General features: G+C 40.3%; 1 protein-coding gene across 1 annotated transcript; it reads left to right on the top strand.

Annotated features, from left to right (window-relative positions):
* Positions 1-9,915: 9,915 nt before the first annotated feature.
* Positions 9,916-22,588, top strand: LOC140999840 (NACHT, LRR and PYD domains-containing protein 3-like). Its single transcript, XM_073470384.1, has 12 exons — positions 9,916-10,001; positions 11,193-11,325; positions 11,699-11,830; positions 12,600-12,772; positions 14,167-15,967; positions 16,472-16,648; positions 17,160-17,336; positions 17,806-17,979; positions 19,093-19,266; positions 20,589-20,762; positions 21,188-21,361; positions 22,023-22,588. Exons 2-12 carry the CDS (start codon positions 11,195-11,197, stop codon positions 22,045-22,047), a joined length of 3,312 nt encoding a protein of 1,103 aa, XP_073326485.1. The 5' UTR covers positions 9,916-10,001; positions 11,193-11,194; the 3' UTR covers positions 22,048-22,588.
* Positions 22,589-23,536: the final 948 nt, after the last annotated feature.

Genomic DNA, 23,536 nt, shown 5'->3' with positions numbered 1-23,536 from the left:
CCCCTTCGTCTGTGCAGAGACCTGTATACCCGCCACCCCCCCCAACTCTCTCTGTCACACACACACACACACACACACACACACACACACACACACACACACACACACACACACGCTGGCCGAGGTTTGTCTGGAAGGAAGGCAGGTTGCTGGGCTGTGACTGAGCGAGGGGGATCAGATCAGGTGGTCTTGGTAGCCAGTTTGTCTTGAGTATCCACACAGCTGTCCCTCTGAAACCAGAACTCCATCGAAGCTTTAAACTCTTGGCTGTCCCGCAGAACGGTGACATCGCTGCAAGCTGTCGGAGAGCTTATGCAGGTCATGACATCCCTGTGGCAACAGATGGAGACGTATCAAAATATTTCTTCTGTCAACGTCCAACTACATCAGTTTTCTTTTCTTATTTTTAATGTTTTCATCACATATGTGGATTGTGATTTGATTTATTCACCAATTTCACTAACCCAGTCGCCAGAATAATGTTAGCAATATACGTTTCTGCAAACCACGGATATGTTAACTTTTCATTTCTTTACGTCGTAACTTTAAACTTATTTAGGTTCAATTTTCTATTTTGTGTTTTGACAATGCTGTGCTTACTGTCTGGTAGGTTGAGGCACAAAAAGCCAGTCGGTGAGGATCGGGAAAAGATCATGTTTTTTTTTCTTAAAATACCTGTTTTGTCGGCACAAACACGGCTGCAAATTATCCTGAGGTCTCCATAGAAAGATCCAGTGGTGTTTACAAATGTTGAAAAGCAGTCTTGAACTGCAGTCACTGGCTTGGCAGTTTATTAATTTGTAGGTAGTTGTTATTGGACCCAAAAGCGGACACCAAGACAGGGGAAAGGTTAAAAGGAGGAAGCGCTCAGGCTGGTGGCACTGCAGATGGTTTAGCTGGGGCTCACGGTATTGGGAGGCTGAGGCTTAGGTGGAGGCACAGGTGAGTGAGACACGGACAATCCACAGGGGGATTTTGGCTGGCGGCAGAGGTGCAGGAGGCCGGGCGACTGGGTGACTGTGGAGCTGGAGCTCGGACTTGCACAGGCTCTGGGAATAGCAAAAAGTCACAAAAGGTAGCACTAGCTGTATTGCCATATATACCACGGCGACAAGTGGAAACAATCTGACAGCGAGCGGAGAGAAGACCAGGGTGTTTGAGCTGGCGCTGATGATCAGATGAGCTGCAGATGTGTGAGAGGCAGGAGCTCCAGTCATCCAGGGAAGCCACGCCCAACCCCTGCAAAGCACCTCTGAGAGCACAAACATCAACAAAACAAAAGCACAAAGCACAGACAAATACCACACACAAAGTCCAAATCATCACAAATCTCGTCTGAAACTCCACCATCATCCCCTCCACCTCATGATATGACAATCAGATCATAAACATGTAATGTGAACGTGATATGACACGTTTTGTAGAATCGTCAGTAGGGTACATGGGCCTATAACACGTACAAATGTGAACATGTTAGAGTAAACTCCCAACATTTTCTCCTGGTGACTGGGCCGATTTCACTGCTAAGATAAGGGAGCTGCAGTGACAACAGTTTAGTAGGACAAGCAACAAAAATATTCAGATTTCACAAAAAAATATATCCCTGTAACATTTATAATAGCTGTGGATTAATACACTTATTTTATGATAATGTCCCTCCAACTCAAATAGACATCTTTATTTTTATTTTATTTCCTCGTATAAGCTTTGTCAGGTTTACGTTGTATTTTGGCTGCATTTATTGCATCTGTTTTAAAAACTCCTTCATTACCTTCGCCAAAGAGGTTATGTTTTCTGTTAGTTTGTTGGTTTGTCAGCAGGATTACACTAAAACTACTGAACAGATTTCCACTTAAATTGGATGGAGGATGGATCTCGGGCCAGAATAAACCCCATCAACTTTTGGTGCTGATCCTGGATTTTTTGTCTCACTTTCTTTATTATTTGGAGATGATTTTTTGGGTGATTTTTTGACTTTTTTGTTAATTTCTCAGGGAATAGTGTATGGATCTTGATGAAAAAAATCAGCTGTATTTAGATGGCTGGTATCTGTGTGTGAGTACAATTTGATTCAGATCCTCGATCTGCTGAGCAGTTATGGATGGTTTAAAATTTAGAGTGAAACAGGGCTATCAAGTTTGATATTGGATTCAGGTTTATTGAACTGTTAGGCTTCGGTGGAGGTATGCGCTCAACTGAGGGCCATTCTAGTTCCAGCTGTGATGACTAATTACTAACTAACGATGTTAATAAAGATAAAAAAAACCCTGAAAATTCAAACAACTCGCAGTTTAACTATGTTTATATCAAAAGAGAAAACTGATAAAATATTACGCACATTAAGTACCACACTGTACCACAGTTTGAATTGAGTTTATTAAGGAATTACTTCTACAATTAACTTTCCAAACAAATAAAACACATAACATAAACCACACCATACATTATCTGACATAAATCCACACACAAATAGTAATAGTCATTCATATATTACTATTTTTCTACCCTCTGCTTACCCCCCACTATGGGTTACCACAGCGGGTGATCTACTTTATGATCCGCGCATTTGATTTTTCCCTTCGGTATTTGTGTGTGTGTCTGTGTTTGTGTGTGTGTGTTTGAGAGAGAGACAGAGAGAGAGAAAAGGAGGGAGAGGTCAAAGCAGCCTGAAGGCCATTGTAAATTCCTCACTGGCTCAACCAAAGACATTCTTCTCTGCTGTTTTTCTTTCTAATCTCTATGCTCAGATTACCAGCTAGAGGGCCCGACCAGATGAGAGGAGGACAGGGTGGCATGCATGCACGCACATGTGCCCAAACAAGCACGAACACACACACACACACACACACACACACACGCACACACCACAAGCTTCACAGATGTGCCAACATCTATTGAATGCTACAGTATGCTGTGTTGACTGGATGCTACAGTTAGATGAATAAGATCACTGCAGCGTCAGATTATCAGTTCCAGCTGATTGTGTCACACAAATGAAATAAAAACACACACCGCCACACTGAAGTCATTACCTGAGAGCTTGTTTTCTGAAAGCCAAGGAAAACAACCCCCTGTGGAGAAAACTGAGAGGATTCCCACATGACAGACACACACACACACACACACACACACACACACACACACACACACACACACACACACACACACATAAAACACAGTATTTGAAACTAGGATCTTCCCGTAAAACCTTTCCAGATGTGCCCAAATCAGTTTCGCTATAATAGCAGCGCTCCACAGAGATTCACTGTTAATGACATTTAGTTAAAAATCAGTTAAACAAATAAAATACTGGTTAATTTTCTCATTTGCAGAGTAATAACGTGGCCCAGCCTTAGTGTTAAATGTGATGCATACAGAGTTAATTAAAGACCTTTAAGGTTTAAAATACTGTATTTCAATGCACTGCCTCTTTATTTAAACACAATGATGTGTAAACATCAACATCTATCTATCTATCTATCTATCTATCTATCTATCTATCTATCTATCTATCTATCTATCTATCTATCTATCTATCTATATATCTATCTATCTATCTATCTATCTTAGTCTATCTTAAACCATAGTCCTGTTACATTCTGCATTAAAATAAAACTTTACATAAAAGGCAATATATATTTTAACCAAACACTTAAAGTACCTTTTACATTTCTTATCAACCATTCATTCATGGCAACCCTAACCCTAACCCAACCTTATTTATTACTATTTTAATCACTTCTTAATGACTCTATGAGCTCAAATAATAATTCATTTATGACAGACAGATACACGATTAGCATCAAAAGGAAACTGTCTCTGAGACAGTTACAGTTGGCGGTAATGAAATTACAGTCCGACAGCATGCAATGCTTACAGCAAACAGCCACAGTGTGGTGGAGTAATGAACGTGTAATGTAATTACAAGATCAATCGTTACTGGGAAGTCACAGATTATGTTGAAATATCCTTGTAGTGGCGGATTTGTTCTAAATAATAATGCCCTTTGTCCAAATAAAAAACATTATCAACAAAATCAAAAGGCCACTGAGGCACTTAAAGAGTGAATCTTACGCAGGGTTGTGACAAAACAATTTTCCAGTCATTTGGATACGGTTTTGCGGTTTATTTTCCATTTGAGTGGCAAACAATTGACAATGGCGTCTGCGCCCCTCTTGCCCTGCCACCCTGGTCAAAAATCATAAACTCTTCCCAGTGCCTGCCTCCCACCACCTGCCTAGTCATATATATAGATTCACCTGTGCCAGTGCCTTCAAAACAAAAGCCTAATCAAATATTCAAAATCACAAAAACAATGCTACTAATATTGTAATCAAACTAATTAACTAACTGGTACTCATCAAACCATTAACAAAATAAATAAATGTTGAAATTATATTACAATGAATAGCTCCAACAATCCTTAAGTAATGGATATATATTGATTTTTACTGAGGCTAATATATAAGTAAAGTTCTCCTCTGAGTATCGGAATCAGTAAAAAAATGTATATTTGCGCCTTTACTCCCAGTACACCTTCCTCAAATATAAAGCCACTTTGTGAAGTTCAGACATAAGAGACAGAAAGGATGTCAAACAGTCAGTGACTATTATGACAAATACAGTCAAATACAGTCTGGCAAATTTAAATTATATCAGTCTTCATCTGTGGTTGTGTGTCTGGCTGAAGATGTTGGGCCTTGTGACACTGTCCAGTGTGACATCCTGACCCTTCAGTTTATCTAAAAAATGTATTCTGGTGATTTTCAGTGGGCAGTGACGCTCTTCTGTAGAGAAAACTTTCTCTAGCTGCCCTCAAACCCACAGATCCTAAACAGCTGGGTAAATCTTGATCCCTGTCATGGTGACAACAGACAGGGGGCCGAGGGCTTACTGCAGGCCCAGTAAGGTGCTCCACCATGGGGCAAGGACCACCTGTCACTCCTGGAGCCATCAGTCACACCAGGATCAAATCACTGGAGGTCTCTGTTGACACTTAGATTTTTAAGCCTTTACAGTAAAACACACAACACACTCAGCTCTGAGCAGATGGCACAGATGACGTGTTTCATTTACTTTTTACCCATCTGTAACATTTTGTCTTAAACAAATGTAATTACAGGGTTTCAAATTTACTTTGCCTTTCTGTCCCTTACCCCCCTTTGGCCCAAAAGACACAACTAATCAATCTCAAAGTAACACCTTACATCAAGGAAAAGCAGGGACGGCAGAGGGAGGTGGCAAAGGAGATAAAGTATATACTATTGAAGTAATTACCCATAGCTGAGGCTTGGCTAAGCTGCTCGGCTGAACCAGCATGAGTCCTCACACCTCAGCAGGTGTGGGGAGAAGAAAGAGGGAAAGGGAGTGCATGATGAAAAGAAATGAGAGCACCTGTTTTGGACTGCCGTGCCTTCCTTCAGCGGGCCAGGGCTTGCACCGCCCCGCCCAAAACAACACATTCACATCTCACTACCTTGTTCAGCTATGTGAAGTGGTGCTGGGTCAATTTGCAGATGTTAGAGATAATGAGAAAATGAGTCAAGAAGGAGTAGTAATTAAGGTCAGTAACAGTGAATCAAACTGAGCTGTAGGCCCACAGAGAGTTTAGTTTCACCTTACAGAGACAATGCATGCATGAAGTAGAGATGTAGACTAACTTTTTCACAAATATGGCTGCAGACGTGGGCCATTTTACATCAGATCAAACTGAAAGATGCCAAAATGTTTTAAATGCAGGTGTATCCATCTAAAGAAGGTTACTCATTGTGCACACAACCGGAGAATTCCACCAAGTAGCTGTTTATGCCAGATTCTCCTCCATCATAATTTTGATTATCGGATAATATTTGATAATATGATCAATTTTCAAGATCACAGAGAGCCTGAAGAGGACTAACTTTTCCTGCAGCTGACAAATAAGAGAGTAATCCAAGTCTTTGAGAGCCCTGATATCCCAATTTGATTTGAAAAGACAATATCTACACCCCTTTTTAAGCTGAAATCTTTAGTCTAGGTGTTGTGTTAACGCGTTAGCACTTCTCATCTGAAGTGGCTGCGCGAGCTATACTGTCAAAGTGGTGCAAATATTGTCTTTTCAAATCAATTTGGGATCTCAGGGCTCTTGTCTTACGTCAGATGAGCTGTCAGGAGCCATTTTATGTATGTTTTCTTCCCCATCTACTTCAATTGTTTAGGAGAATGCTATAACACTGTTTTGCTGTGAACCTGAAATGTTTTGTGGATTACAAAACCTCACCAGACTTTCTATCCACATGAGGGTGAGTAGACAATGACTGAATTTTCATTTTTGGGGGGAATTTATCCTTTAAATAAGGAACCAGGCCTGGGGATGATGAAAACTACTAAATGGCACGAAACCTAATTTGATGCTCCTTCAAAACAGTGTTTTCACTGCTGACAGTGTTTCTGATGTCCTTTTTTTAAATTAGTTATATTCTAGTTTGTTTACACACTGTGCACGAATGGAAAAATCCATCATGAGGAGCAGGTGGCGTTATAATAACATTATTCACCACATCCAAACATAAACAGCCTGATCATCTGATCCGACCACTGCAAGGAACCTCAGTCAAAAGCATATCAGCGGTCTGGAGGTTCCTCCACCTCTTCTTAATACCCCCTCAAATCCACACACACACACACACACACACACACACACACACACACACACACACACACACACACACACACAATAACAGCATGCCTACAGAGCTCACTGTGGCTCATTAACCTCCCGGTGGGGGGGAGTGGGGGTCAGGGGCATCAAAGTGGCAGGATCACTGCAGACTCACCCAGCAATCCTACCATGGGGGTCTGGAGCCGCAGCGTCTCACCCCCTAATGAGAGGCCATGACATGCACACATCCACACACAGTTTGACCCCTCAGGACCAGCTGGAAAAGAGAGTCTGACATGCCTGTCCCAATCCTCCTCCCCCTCCCCGTCGCCTCCCCCATTCCTCTCCCAAACTCCATGAATTCCAGCCAGCAGCGGCTCGCAGTCACCACTGGCCGGGTCATGTCTCGCCTCCCAAATATACCTGAATCCAGAGGGGAAAAGATGAAGAAAAAGACATGTCGTTGAAGTCTCTTATATTTTCTTAATTAATTCTTTAAATGTCAGAAAAAATGAAAAAAATGCTTATTTTGAATTCCTGAATTCTATATTTATGTCTTTAAACTGCCTGTTTGTCCAACCAACGAACACATTCAATTAACTAAGGCTGCAAATCCTCACAACTGAGAACCTGGAAGCAGACAATATTTGGTACTTTGGTTTAAAAATGTCCTAAACAATTACCATAATTGTGTTTAAAAAGTTGCTGATCATTTTTTTGAGGCTCAGGCATGAGGCTCAGACCACTTTAATGTAAATGTTTGATTTTTGCAGCTGCAAGCTTGACAAATCAGAAGCGATCCTGTGTATTAAACTAATTTCTGGGAGAAATCTAAATGCATAGTGCGTCTGGTGTGTTATGGGCCTGAGAAATAGACTATGAAGGCAATCAGGAAGTAAAATTCCAGTGACTTCTTGAAACTAAAATGAGATTAATTTTAGTTTTTTTGAGGTATCACTATCATTAATGACGGATAAAGAGAATAAAACCAAAACAAAAACACGCCTATCTGTCAATCAACACAAGTGATGGGTAGAGCACCCAGAGGCATGTGAGAAGGAGAGGGTGTGAGTCAGGGGAGAGAAAGGAAAGGGAGGGAGGGGGTAGTCTTTGGAATAGCTTTCTGCTAGGAAGGCAAGTGCAGCAGCGGGGTGAAGGAGGGGTGCAGGGTCGAGGGAAGAGGCACCTTGCAACAGCTGGTCTCAATTATCCGGCTGCTGAGTGTACAGGAGCATGTGTGCTTGCAAGTGTGTGTGTGTCTGTGTGCGTAAAGTTGAGGCATCGCAGGGGGAGGGCTGAGACCACTGGCGCCAGGAGGGGAGCAACAGGTCAGGGAGGATGAAGATTATAAAAATACTAGCCGGCAGTTGGCCTTGGTACTGCCGGTGCACAGTGTGAGTGTGTGTGGTGGATATTCCTTGCCTGCCGCAGTGCCACAGGATGTGGAAGAGTGTGTGTGTGTGAGTGTGTGTGTGTGTGTGTGTGTGTGTGTGTGCCCGCCCATAGTGCATCAGCATGGTGTGTTTCTGTGAGATAACCTTCCCGGTTGAATAACAATGTTTTTATCAATCAAATCTGGAGAAAACTGAATGTTTTGTTCTATCTTTTTAAGAATATCCATCTCAAGTCATATGTGTAATATTCAACTTGGAGCAAAGATAGATCACAGAGGATGGTTTGATTTTTAAATGATGTTTACTGATCAATTAAAGTTTTTGATGATAATGTCGTGAATTAAGAAATAAATCTATTCATTTTCCCAGTAGAACAAGTTCTGACAAAGAGCCACTGAGCAAATGCTGACTTTCTTTCTCATGTGAGGTATATTGCATCACACAATTATACTACTTTTATTAGTATTTAATGAGAATCACAATGTGTAAAGCCTTTTTTTACTGTATGCCCTAACTCCAAATCAGCAATTCTGCACTGTATGTAGAGTTTTTTTCTTTCTTTTTTTCTCTGTACTATGTAATTTGTTATTTGGGGACAAGTAAAATGATCTTAATTTAATAGAAAATACTTTATGTAAAATTATCTTGAAAAGAGTTGAGTGGTGTGTTTTCCTGGCTCATAGCAACAGGACAATCAGCATCTTGGGAAACATGAGTGTGTGTCTCCCTCTGGTGTTGAGCAAGTGTAACTACATGAGGACACAACTGAGATGAAGAGATGCACTGTCTGTGAACAGGCAGGAGCTTTTCTCAACACCTCCCAACCCTCTTATCCCCTTTACATTATACAATGTCTCAAAATTACAATACAGAGATGAAAATACATTAATACGGAAGCCCTAAAGGGCCATGCATTCATACATTTTATTTCCTCCGTTTTCCCGTGATAACGAGTTAATTTCATTTGTTTTCTCGAGATCTCGAGTTATTATCTCGAAATAACAACTGCTGTTTTCCCGAGATAACGGGATAATTTTCTCGAGATCTTGAGATAACGAAACGATACTGTAGTATATTAAATCATTGCAGGAAACATCATTCAGTGTAGCAATGTCAGAGGAGCGGGAGCATATCGATCACCACGTCACATGTTTTCAATCAAGGTCTGACACAGGCTGAAATAGCATTATGCCTTGCTATTACAGATAATATACACATTAGTGTGCATAATCTAAAAAGATGGTTAGCAAGGCTTCAGCTATATCGGCGGCGCAATCTAAGTGAGCCTGATGTCGTCATAAACTACATAGCTGACCAGCTAGTTAATGAGGAGATCTCGAATTAATTATATCGTTATCTCGGAAAACAAAGTTTCGTTATCTCGAGATCTCGAGAAAATTATCCCGTTAGGCTATCTCGGGAAAACGGCAGTTGTTATTTCGAGATAATAACTCGAGATCTCGAAACACATATGAAATTAACTCATTATAAAGGGAAAATGGAGGAAATAAAATGTATGAATGCATGGCCCTTTAGGGCTTCCGTACATTGATAAATTGGACCACAGATCTTGATGATCTCATAAGGTCAAACTTTCATCTCTCTCAACTTGAACTCCTGGAAAAGACAAAAAAGATCAAACAGATGTTTACGTTTTAATAATTGACCTGGCACTCAAATGATTTCCAGGAAATATTAAGGTCAAGCTGATTTCGCGTTGTAAAGTCAGGGGTCCCATGTCCGGACTCGCAGCTCCTGTATTCTGAACGTTACGGTACCGACAGCGAAAATGAAACCGGTTCCTTTAACCAATCAGAATCAGAAACAGAAGTCTGACTGGGTGACTAACTTTTGCCAAGTTGTTTTAAGATTTAAGCTTCTGTAAACGTAACCATTTTGAAATCAAAGTTCGTATACGAGCGTGTAGAAATGGGTGGATGTATATGGATGTCGTTGGCCAAAGACTGGTAGGTAAATGGGCGAGGGTTGGCTAAAGGTGTGAATCTGGTGTCTTACAGTGGGACATATTTTGACTTGATTTTGACTTCGGGGACTTATTACGACATCTATCTAAGACAATACACACACACACGTTATAGATACTATGGATAATTCCCCCCAGTACCAGGAGAAATAATGTAGATAGGCTATCATATCCAGAGGAGATATGGTATTTTTACACAAAGAAAGCAAACTTTTCCTGTATAACGTATGCCGAATGAACAAAAAGGCCTAAATAGTTAAGAATTTGTTGTATACAGCGTTTCGCAATTTTATACAGTTTCTCCTTACGCAACAAGTCTCAAAATTGAGCGTTTTTTTTAAGGGAGTCGTGTGACTGTTTGTTCCCCAAAGAAGTAACCAATATTAGTTACTGTTTACTGGATTTGTAAAAATGTCAGATGTTTATTCGTCAACAGGTTGCATTCTTGTATAAGTCTGGTGGGGTGAAATCAGTTTAAACTCAGTGGCCAAACAGCCGCTGGGAGGTAAAGACGCGCTACAGACACGGAAGCAGACAGGATTCACCTTAAATACAAAAAACAGGCTTTTACAGCGATGCCGCGACAAACTAACACTTTCGACAAGGAAACAAACATCTTAATGTGTTGTGTGTAACGCCGATTTTACAAGAGGGCACCGGTGATTGAAACTTTACCGTAGCCATTTCACAAAGTTTGTTTAATTTCTCCTCATGATGTTACAACTCTTAAAACCACGTGATTTGTAAGGGAGTCTGGGGTATTGCCGTGACTAGTGACTTGTGACTTTTTGCTACAATTGTGTAAAGTAGATCAAAACAGCAGTTATTTAGTTTAAATATGAAAAGGTATTTTCTTTGTCATTCAGAGAGAATATGATGTGCATTTCCTCTGGAAAACAGGTTTATTTTAACCTATTTATATCATTAATGTACATTAATGTAAATAATACTCTTTAAAAATAAAAAGGTCATTTTTTGTGATTAAAAGAATGGTTTGTAATGTATCAGTGACCCCCACAGATGTGTGATTTTACTGCTTTCATGGGAGTGCAAACCCTACCTTATTGGAGCTATTGGCTCCCACATAACTGGAACCCGGGCTACACCTATTAGTGTGCTTTGTGCCAGGAAGTTCTGTCCTCATTGTGTGTTTCTGACTTCCCTGTTTGACCAGAAATGAGTGTTTGTGGGAAGGATGAGGAGGACAGAGCGGTGTCTCCATTGTCCGGCTGTCTGTCCCTGAAGAGTGACCATTCCAAAGAGAATCCTCTTGCCTTCAGCAGCGAATCTGGACGATCTGACACAAAGTAAGAGTCTTCCTTAATGTCTTTGCCTTGTGGATTAAATCAAGCGATCAGCTGTGTGAGAGGAAACATGGTCTTGATATTAGACTGTGAAGTTTTTGGTGGCTCTCAAACTTTCTCCCCTTTTGGAAGAAAAAAAACAATTCATGCCCTACCGACCCACAATACAATTTTTTTAATTAACTATTAATAATGTTTAGGAATTTTGTAGAGCTGCAATCATTAATCAATTAATTGATTAGTTGTCAACTAATACTTGATTAAATGGTATGAATATTTAAAAAAAAAAAAAAGTAAAAATTCTCTGATTCCAGCTCTCTACATGAATGCTGTAGTGCAGAATGATCTCATTGTGTGTCACTGACTTTCCTGTTAGGCCAGAGATTTATGGGAAGAATGAGGAGGACAGAGCAGTGTCTCCATTGTCCTGCTGTCTGTCCCTGAAGAGTGACCAGTCCAAAGAGACTCCTCTTGCCCTCAGCTATGAACCTGGACGATCTGACACAAAGTAAGAGTTCTCCATTCATGTACTGCATGTCCCCTTTCATCACCGTATGGATGATGTAGTGCATATAAAAATAAAACATCCTGGGAAGACACTGTAACGTAACTGCTTATTGACGAATTAACAAACATACATCGTCTGGCCAGCAAACCCTCCTGGCAGCGATAAACAGGAGGGTTTGTTGGCCAGACATAATTGAAAGTCAACATGATCAGCAAAAGAAACTCACAGACAAAGAGAGGTGGACAGGAAGTGGGTGACCACCCTTTTTAGGTTTCTTCTTTTATACAACTGATTATTACATCTGGACATTTATTTTCTATGTACTTAAAGAGGTGGGATTGAGTCAGGCCTGCATTTGCCATAGATTATAAAATCATCACTGGAGAACATCTTCTAAAATCGAAGGAGTTGCTTTATTATTACATTAGGTTGATGTATCCCTTCATCTTTACGCTGAGTTATAGTTCAAACACAACACGTACAGTATAGTTAGTGCTCATATAGTGCAACACACACACACACACACACACACACACTATAATGTATACTATAATATGTGTAGTGATTATAGAATCAGATATTCAGTATTTTTCCAATTATCGGAATTAGTGTTATTTTGATATGATTGCCGATAAAATAAATAAACATAATTTTGACAGCATGACAGATGTTCTGTTTGCATTGTGCTGTTTGTCACTCTACTCAGTATTGCCAAAAAGATTTCTTTAAAAAACATTAAACTAAATGATTTGAGTATCTATCTTTACAGTGAGAGGAAAAGGACTAGTGTCGTCCTGAGGGATCCGGGGAATACCAGCTGCGGACACTGCCTCTGCAGGCAATGTAATGTCTCCTTCCAGGAACACAATGTAGCAACAGGAGAACCCCCCTATCCCAAATGTGGAAAAAGAACCCGAAAAAATCCTGAACTGCAGACACCTTGTCAAAGCATAACTGAGCTAAGTAAGTAGGCTATCTAATGTTTCTAAAACAGAACTTCTTGTGTTCTTTTTCTTTTTTAACATACAGAAAAAATGTTTGAATACAAAATGTTGGCACTACATACTGTTGCAGTAGTTACAGTATGTGCAAGGGCGCACTCACACTAGGCAATCCGTACCATGCCCAAGTGCGTTTGACCCCCAAAGTCCAGTTTGTTTGACTTGTGTGGGCGCTCTTTCTTGGTCCTGGCACGGTTGGAACAGGTGTGCTTTGGCATGGTACAGTTGCTCATGCACCAGCACGAGCACAAGCACGTGGACATGACGTATAATCGATGCAGCCTTACATAATCAAGAAATCCAGAATGTGAGAGGGCTGTCTAACAAAAGGACGCCTTATGGTGACATAAAGTCCATGCGTGTGTCGTGTTATGACGTGATGATGTATGTGCATGAGGTAACTGTGCTCAGGCCCGGTTGGGGACGGAGCAATGTGAGTGCAGGCCAGTGGAGTGGACTGGGGAGAAGGGAAAGTCGTGCTTCGCATGATACGGAGCAACTGGGCCAAGTGTGGCCAAATGAAGCTTAGTTTGAACATTGCTTGGAAGTTGCACCATAATTTAGTTACATTACAATATAACAACATAAATCATGCCGTTAAAGAGACAGATGTTTACACAAAGCACATTTTATGTTACAGACTACACTGACATGCACCAACATTGCGTGTTCAGTATTCTGCTTTGTGTTGCAGATGTCTTAACTATTTGGGCATTCCTATTAATTTTAAATGTTATACATGAAGATATTTATTTAAGTAAAAAACATTGTATCTGTTTGTTCCACTGATGTACGCATTTTTTTGCATATATAGAGTGGGGAAGTGAGTCCGATCACAAGAAGTCACTCGAGATGCAAGTCGAGACGAATGGTAATGCCAGGTGTGAACTAATGGCCGTAAATCTGTCCAATTGTGATCGGATCACTCAAGAAGGATCTTAATATCAGATCTGAATTCCCTCTAACATGTGCTAACTTGTATACAGGTGGTAGCGTAAATTACTCTTTTTGAAATAAAGTAGTCTATGTGTGTGTAGTTGGTGTCTTATTTTCCATCTCTAGTAGGTAGTGTCTGTTTTGTCCCACGTGAATGACGCACTCGACTGAAGGACAACGTCATTGTCTGGAGCAAAGTCCCGTTTACAGTCGACTTAGTTATAGAATATGTAGAAAAAGTGCAGCTAAAAAAAAGATGAGTTGAGTGTCAAACTAATCCGTGACTATGCAGCAATTAGTGTTGATTTTACACTCAGTTTTGACCGAACTGCTGATTCTTTGAAGGAGATACAATATATTTCTCTAACATTATTTATTCTTTTTCTGCTTGTCTTTCAGCCACTGGCAGTCTGCAGGAGATCTTAGATAATCATAAGCTCAGTTTAAGAGAAAGATGTCAATTTGCAATAGAAGGAACTGCTGAAACAGGACCCCGAACTCACTTGAACAGGATCTACACTGAGCTTTACATCACTGAAGGACAGTGGGAAGGAATTAACATGCAACATGAAGTGTGGCAACTTGAGACAATATCTAAAATAGAGAAACTGTGTGACACTCCTATCAAGTGCCATGACATCTTTAAGGCCTTCCCTGGCCAAAAGAGATTCATCAGAATAGTTCTGACGAATGGCATCGCTGGCATTGGAAAAAGCTTTGCAGTGCAGAAGTTTGCTCTTGATTGGGCGGAGGGCCTGGAAAATCAAGATGTCAGCCTTGTGATTCTGCTTTCGTTCAGGGAGCTGAACTTGATCAAAGAGGAGCAGTACAGTCTTCTGAGGCTGCTTCATGATTTCCATCCAACGCTACACATGGTGACAGCAGAAAGGCTTGCTCTCTGTAAAGTTTTGCTAATCTTTGACGGCCTGGATGAAAGCAGGCTTTTGTTGGATTTCCAGAACAATGAAGTTGTGTCTGATGTCGCACAGACATCATCAGTTAACGTGCTGTTAACGAACCTCATCAAAGGGAATCTGCTTCCCTCAGCTCTCCTCTGGATAACTGCCAGACCTGCAGCAGCCAGTCAGATCCCTTCTTCATATGTTGATAGGATAACAGAAGTAAGAGGATTCACTGAAACTCAAAAGGAGGAGTACTTTAGCAGGAGATTCAATGATGAAGCAATGTCCTGCAGAATCATCTCACATGTAAAGGCATCCAGGAGCCTCTACATTATGTGTCACATCCCAGTTTTCTGTTGGATCACTGCTACAGTTCTTGAGCACATTTTGACTACAAACAAAGAAGAGCTTCCCAAGACTCTGACTGAAATGTACTCACACTTTCTGCTGGTTCAGTCCAAGAGGAAGATACAGAAGTATGACAAGGGACATGAGATGATCCAACAGGAGCTGATGCAAACTGACAGTGAAGTCCTTCTGAAGTTGGGGAGACTTGCGTTTGAACATCTGGAAAAAGGGAACATCATGTTCTACCAAGAAGACTTGGAGCGATGTGGTCTTGATGTAAGAGAAGCTTTAGTTTTCTCTGGACTGTGTACTGCGATCTTCAAAAGAGAGTGTGTTCTCTTTCAGAAAATGATTTACTGCTTTGTTCATTTGAGCATTCAGGAATTTCTTGCTGCTGTCTACGTGGTCCACTGTTACATGAACAAGAACATAGATGTACTGGCAACTTTCTTGGAAAGTGACGGCGAGGGAGATAACAGTGACTCAGGTCTGGATAACTTCCTCAGTAAAGTTGTGGACAAATCTCTAAACAGTGGAAATGGTCATCTGGACCTCTTCGTTCGCTTCCTTCACGGCCTGTTATTGGAGTCCAACCATCGTCTTTTGGGAGGTCTGTTGGGCTGGAAAGCAAGCAGTCCAGAAAGCATCCAAAGAGCAATAAACAACCTGAAGAAGATGAATGCTTATGATATCTCTCCTGACAGAAGCATCAACATCTTCCACTGTTTGACGGAGATGAATGACCAGGCAGTGCATCAGGAGATCCAAGAGTACCTGCAGTTTGAAAACCAATCAGAGAAGAAACTCACCAAGACCCATTGCTCAGCTCTTGCCTACATGCTACAAATGTCTGAAGAGGTTCTAGATGTGTTGGACTTGAAGAAGTACAACTCATCAGGTGATGGAAGAAGGAGATTGCTCCCAGCTGTGAGAAACTGCAGAGATGCTCGGTAAGTCCAGATGTGAACCTCAGTAGTGTAAGGCTACCTTTTTATCTATTGCAATTTTGGCTCCAGTGAAGCTATTCCTGTCTATGTAAAAATGTGTAGCAATTTACACGCATTAATCACTTTTTATTGGCCATATGTGAGTGGATTGTCATGTGATGTGGAAAATGTGGAGATGTGGAGACCTTCCCCATCTCTCTTGTTTGCCTATACAAGCCTGTGGACAATTTGTTTCAGTTGTTTAATGTGGCTGGACTGTGGTTTTCTTTGTGAAGGACTCGGGTCAGATTTTCCGAGACAGTCCAAAGGATGAGACTTTATGCACATTCTCGTGTGCTTCGTCTCAGTGACTCTCTCTGCTCCGCTAACAGAGAACAACAGTAGCTAATGTTAGTTTAGAAATGGAGTCTGTCTAATGCTAATGAATTACAGTTTGATTTTGCTCTGCTCTGTCGCTGTGTTGCTTCAGTTAATATTGATTTAACATTCAGTACCATGTATTTGCAGACTCTCTGCATGTGGACTCTCTGAGTGGCATTGTGAAGTTCTGTCCTCAGCCCTGATGTCCAACCCTTCCCATCTGCGAGTGCTGGATCTGAGTGAAAATGACTATCTGCTGGATTCAGGAGTGAAGCTACTGTCTGTTGGACTGCAGAGTCCAAATTGTAGGCTCAAGATTCTAAGGTCAGACAACTTTCAGACAATACTTTGCACCGTGTACTAACTGCATGTGAGCGTCTGATGTGACGTGATCTCAGACTCTCACTGTCCCCACTGAATCTGTTAAATATGCATTCTGTTACATTGTATCAGCTTTGTGCTAGAGATCATGTTGGAGACTTAAGTACTCACGTAAAAGATGGGTGATTTGCTAAGATTACAGAAAACAGACCTTTTATACTGTGATATTTTAGATGTGCAAGTTAGGACACTCAGAGTATTCACATTAGATGTAAGTAACTATGTTGTAATAATGCGCTCTTAACCAGATTTGTATTCTATTGACCATTTTAATTTAACTGTATTGTATTAATTTTTGAGGCTAACATTATTTTGATTCACATAAGTAAAGTGACCATTTCAATCTGTTAATATAAACCTGTTGATTAGAGCATTGCGACTTTTAAACTACAGATTTAGACCTAAAGATATCTGATTTGAATGTCTAAATTATGTCTTTTATTGCATTTTTCAGACTGAATAACTGCAGTTTGTCAGAAAGTTGTTGTGATCCTCTAGCGTCAGTGCTGAAGTCCCCCTCTTCCCATCTGCTAGAGCTGGACCTAAGTAACAACAACTACCTTCAGGATTCAGGGGTGAAGCTACTGTCCACAGGACTGGCAAGTCCAGACTGTAGACTGGAGACATTGAGGTTCAACATTTTTTTTTTTTACTTTGTGCAGTGATTCATTTTGTATAATTACAGTGGTTACATTCAGGGGTCGCACAGAACCCTGGGCTCTTTAAACAGTCTATATTATTGACCTACAGGATATGAGGAATAAGATTTATCAGGCATCACTACTTTATTGGCCCCGCCCGCCACTTCCTACTCAAGATTCCACTGTGATGCTGATCCATTCTGATATCTTTCACTTTTATGCCATATATTTTACATGCTATAAACATTTATTTCAAACAGTGGCATCTTCAGTACTAGTATATTTTTGATCATGGCACGTCTGTGGGTTTAGATGAGCTGGGCATGCAAGTTTATACAATCTCATATATAAAACCTCTCCAGCTCTGATTAGATAATAAAACAGTCATTAGTTTAGACATATAATTCTATCCTAAAATGTTGCCTTCAATAGCTACATTCTTTTTACTTCTTTATCTAGACTTAGCTGCTGCAGGCTGTCGGAGATCGGCTGTGGACATCTGGCCTCGGCTATCATGTCCAACCCGTCCCATATGAAAGAGCTAGACCTGAGTAAAAACAAACTGAAGGATTTAGGAGTAAATCTGCTATCTGCGGCACTGGAGAGTCCTCAGTGTAAATTGAAGTTTCTAAGGTGAGTTCACTCCTGTAGATCATATATGTTTAATATGAAATATTGGTTCTTTTAGCAGATGGTGACTGGAAGCTGATGTAATGAATAATATATTTTTATATTTTTGTTATACTCTCTGTTTTGCTGAGTTGTTCAATGAACGTTGTATTGCACTGTTAGCATAAGTGGTGAGAGAGAAAGCAATGGAGCAGTCAGCCCATTTTTTTTAGTGTTCCTCACCTGGCAGACGGACACAGAAGAGCGCTGCTTTCTTTTGAGTTTTGCTTGCCTGAAAGCGTGTCTAGTCATCATACTACGCTGATTCAGCATTTTCAGCACTGTCAATATTCATCTCCTCTTTGTAATGGTGCGTCAGGATTGTAATCAGACAGCCAGAGTATATCCTAATGATCTTAGGTTTCTCTGTCAAGACTGGCCTGCACATGTAGGTTGCTACTTTTCCTGCCTTCTGGCCTTGGGGTGGGTAGTTGAGTGTGCCTGCTTGGGGTTAGCAGGTTTTTGCCTGTCCATTTCAGCTCTTGACATCAAATGGAAAACGGACTGCATTTATATAGGGCTTTTTTAGTCTACCAACCACTCAAAGCATTTACAACACGTCACATTCAACCATTCACACACACATTCATACACTGATGGCAGAGGCTGCTATGCAAGGTGCCAACCAAGCTTATCACAAGCAATACAGTGCCTCCAATCCAGAGCACTGTATCAATCAAACAACTACATTTCTGATTAGTGGATGAACCGCTCTAGCTTTTAAGCCACAACTCCCCCTGACCTAGGTCTCAGGCCACGATATGGTGCTAAAGGGGCTGCCTGCATTTTTGCTTGACACACCTGACACAACTTTGTGTCGTTTTGGCACAATGGCAAGGAGTGCAAGTGTCTTCAATCCCTTACATCTGTACAGCCTTAAAGGGCTCAAGTCTGTGTGAGATAGAATGATGGATACTTTTACAAGCTTAGTACTGAGGGGCAGAGGCAGGTTACAAAAGTCATAAGGCTTCTTGTGTTCCTGTTAGATAAGACTTTGTCTGAGCCCATTAAACTTGCATTACAAATGTTTTTATTTAGTACTGCATTTCAAATTTAATATTAATCCTGCAATTACAGGGTAGATAGATGCGGGCTTACAGAGAACTGCTGTTCTTCTCTGGCCTCAACTCTCAAGTCAAACCCCTCCAGCCTGAGAGAGTTGGAACTGAGTAACAATGACCTGCAGGATTCAGGAGTGAAGCTGCTGTGTGCAGGACTTGAGAGTCCACATTGTGGACTTGAAGCTCTGAGGTCAGTTTTTTTATTTTACATTTTACAATGACATGAATATTAAAACAGTGTTACAGTGACAATGGTTGTGAAATATCAGTGTAAGGATAAGAGTATTGTGATCCACACAGACCAACCTAATGTCATAACCTATTCTTTATTTAAACTATATTGAATGCTGCATAACATTGTGATGCTATATATGTAAAACTATTAAGTAACAATGGATAAACATAAGTATCTGGTACTTATTTTTCTAAATATTTTCATTATCATTAACCTCTTCCTCTCTTGATCCCAAATATCAAAGCCATATCTCCTTAAACACCTTCAAAGCTCAAAACTGGCTTTACATCTGTTACTTAAAGTCTGTGTCCCAGTTGTACAGGAAATGGGATTTCAAATCTATTTATAGTACATATGATCCACCAAGTAAGTCAGAGAAGGTATCAACTAAGTGTTAAAAATCCTCTGAGTTTATTCCAGTTTTTTTTATTAAGTTCAAATGAGAGAGTTGTAAGGCCATTTCTATTAGATGCAAATAAATTCAGGAGTGACCTCAGTGCCCAACACAACAACAAATCCTCAAGGCTTAGGCTGCTATTGCATTACTTAACCACGGAGCAAAGTGTAAAGGTAACAGAGGAATCCCTCGGCTATAAACTAGATTCAGCAGTGCAGCCATGTCACGTGTTAACCGAACAAGAAAGGGCATTAATCTAATGAAATAAAAATCAAAATCTATTAGAATAAGCAAAGCCAAGTGTAAATAGATAGTCGTTGAGCTGCTAAATTTTAAGGTGTCCACAGTGTCTCCAGAGGGAGAGAGTTCTACAACCTCAAATGTCTTTGGGACCATAGAGACCTATTGCTACATAGGGCTACAATGTAACCATCATTAATGTGTAAGCATTTTAATGGCATGGCTTATTGGAGTAAAGCTGATTAACTTCTATTTATATACTATTTGAAAGTAGATTATCTTTTAGTATGATCAGTCTGCCTCATATTACAGTAACTAGAAATTATATCTGTTAAATAAATGTAGTGGTGATGATTTTGAGGAGCTGAAGCACAACATAATCAATGCATATTTAGTTGCAAATTCACAATTTGTAATTCCCTGTACTGTTAACCCACACTTTCATATTCAGTCAAATATTTATAGATGAGACCCTGCAGTGCTGTGTCGGGTAAAAAATGTGGCTCTTGAACATTTAGTACAATGTTTTGCTTGTTGCAGGAAGATGTTTTGAACCTGGATTCTTGTTTGATTTTTAAGTTGGATTTCTAAAAAATTCTAAACCTTAACTACTTTACAACTTTATAACTTTCTTTTATAGATTGAGGGGAGACTGGTTGTCAGAGAGTTGCTGTGCTTCTCTGGCTTCAGCTTTATTGTCCAACTCTTCCAGTTTGAGAGAGCTTGATCTTAGTGAAAATGATCTACAGGATTCAGGAGTGAAGTTGCTGTGTGCTGGATTGGAGAGTCGACATTGCAGACTAGAGACTCTGAGGTAAGTCATTTCTTAATCTTCTTCTTGAACATAAGACAGTTTGTTAAAGATTTATTTTTGAAAAACCAAAAGGATTTAGTGTTGAGGTGGATTATGCACTTAGAATGCATGGTGGCTCAGTGGTTAGCACTGTACATGATTCTGGTATTCCTCACTGCTTCGCTCCTTTTTGACATAATAAATTGCATCTGAGCTGCTCGTCTGTGTTAAATTAAAGCTCCCTGACGAGTCTGTTCTCTTTCATGAATACACTTATTAACCTGGATAATAAACCTCAAACAGCCTGGAAATCAAATGACTTTTGGAGAAAGCAGACAATTTGGGGGGATGAAAAAACAATGACCAAGATGCTTCCCTGATATAGTAGTCATTCCAAATGTCACAAAAAGTGAAGTATCTCCTTAAAAATCCTCCAATCTCTGCAGGTTAAAACAATGTCGGGTCACGGCTGAAGGCTGTTCTTTCCTGGCGTCAGCTCTGAAGTCCAACACATCCCATCTGCAAGAGCTGGACCTGAGTAAAAACAACCTGCAGCAATCCGGAGTGAAGATGCTGTCTGACATCCTAGAGAGTCCAAACTGCAGACTGAAGACTCTCAGGTCAGTAGGTTGTTTGAGTCAGTTTAAACAAGTTTCAGTCATATTTTGCAAAACAGAGCTAGTTACAAACCCAAAGATTATGCGTTTCCTGACAGACCTTCAACTTTATAAATGGCCTGTTTACCCAGCGAACATCTGAGAAAAACTAAACTTTAGGATTGCACATAATGCAGAGAAAGAAACTCAATTCAGCCTGCAGCTTGAAAATCCCCTCCACACATGTGCTAGGGCACACAAAAATGATCTCATGTGTGTTTGACATTGACAAAAAAAATAAAATAATAATTACCAATTTAAAAACCTTACAATGGGACTTACTCATTCACCCTCATTAAAAATTCCAGAATAAATTAATATGAAAATATTTTTAATTGCACAAGTTTGGACACAAGATGTATCCTACTTCACTGTAAAGTCCACCTTCAGTGTATGTGTATCGGAGGCCTCAAGTTTTCAAATCACACTTATGAATATCCCACGCTGAATATTACAGCAGGGTCCACAGTAGCAGCAGATTAATGTGAAAACAGCCTTCTAGTGTCAAACTTCTGCACATACATCATTCTACACAGTGAAGATCAAACATTCAACTGTAGGAACAAGAAAAAAACATTTCTGACAAGATGGAGACTAATGTTATCATGTTTGTTATTCTCTATAGAATGGAAGACATGGAGTCCACATAGCCAGGACCCAAGGATTCCCAGGAGAACATGCAACGAGATGATCAATGTTACTCACATCACCTGTCAGTGGTTTTAATGTTGTGGCTGATTGGTGTATTTGCGTGTTATGGGTGCAACAACAATGGCTGGGAGGTTTTGTTACGTCTTCTTCACCAGTCTGCTCCAACCGTCTGCACGTTCAGAGCATGAGTGAGGTTGGACACTGAAAAGGCCTGACTTTGAGTCAGTGTTCTAATTAATCTGAAAAGTGTTGGATGGGGTTGTGTCACTCAGTGTTCCACCAAATTTTGACACCAAGATTTTATTTTCACTTTATGCAATGGAATGATTTTGAATAATCTATCGGTGACCTGAAAAACAGTGTGTACACCGTTGTTCATATACTTTTGGTCATGTGGTGCATGTCGCTTTGAAATGTAAGCCGCTGTTACTAGTAGGAAAGATATTGTCTGTTACGACCACGTACTAAGGTGGATCAAATGAAAGTGTTTTGTGGACCCTTATTTTATTTTAAGTTATAAAACAATAAAAACAACTGAACACAAAGAAAGAAACAGATGTGGCTTTGGGATCACAAAGAGAGGTTTTCTGGACACTATTTTCATACTCTAGGATCAGAGAACAACAGTGAATAGAATTGAGGTAATTTGTTTTAAAGGGCCAGTGCGTAGAATTTAGCGACATCTAGCGGTGAGGTTGTAGATCGCAACCTATTGGAAATCACTCACCTCACCCTCCCCTCCGAAGCAGGTGTTTGGTTGGTTCTGGGACACATGGCCATGCAACATGGCAGACTCCATGGAAGAAGACCCGCTTCTCATTTCAAGTTAATGAAACAACATGAAACAATGGAAACAATTCAGGTGATAATAAGCAAATAAAAAAATTTCTGCAAATAGATCCCCCCTAAATCCTGCACACTGGGCCTTTAAACACAAATATCTAAGGAAAAACATACATGCATTCCAAAATTGAGTGGCATTCCCCTTTAATTCTACAGCTTATTTCATACAGAAAATATGCCACATAACTCATTGCAATCACAATGCTTTTATTATTTTAAAAGAAGCTAGCCTCACAGTGTCTAACTATTACACCATTAACATTGAACAACCCTTCGTGTGTAAGATATGTGCTTATTTTGTAAAATAATGTTTGTCAGTACAAGATAATCTGGAACTACATAGTTTTTGCTCATTTTCCTAGCTGGATCTCTAGGCAGAGTGTGAAGTCAGAATGGGCTCATGATTCTCACTGTTTCTGTCCATTAAGCATACACAATGTCCCAATATTTACCCCAAAGGTATTCATGACAACTGGCATCTAGAAATCACGTAGCCGTAGAATATTGCCTCGTCCACATGGTTGTTGAATAGCTGACACACATCATCTGCCTCCAGAGTTGCACCTTCTGGTCATTGTTTTGTCCATTTTGTAGCCCTTTAAAACTCAGGAAGTACTGGTAAACAAACTGTCTGAGGATCCCTGA

Source organism: Pagrus major, chromosome 7 (assembly GCF_040436345.1).
Source record: "Pagrus major chromosome 7, Pma_NU_1.0".
NCBI lineage: Eukaryota > Metazoa > Chordata > Actinopteri > Spariformes > Sparidae > Pagrus > Pagrus major.
Note: the sequence above shows the minus strand (reverse complement) of the source record. Positions and strands in the feature narration are given on the sequence as shown.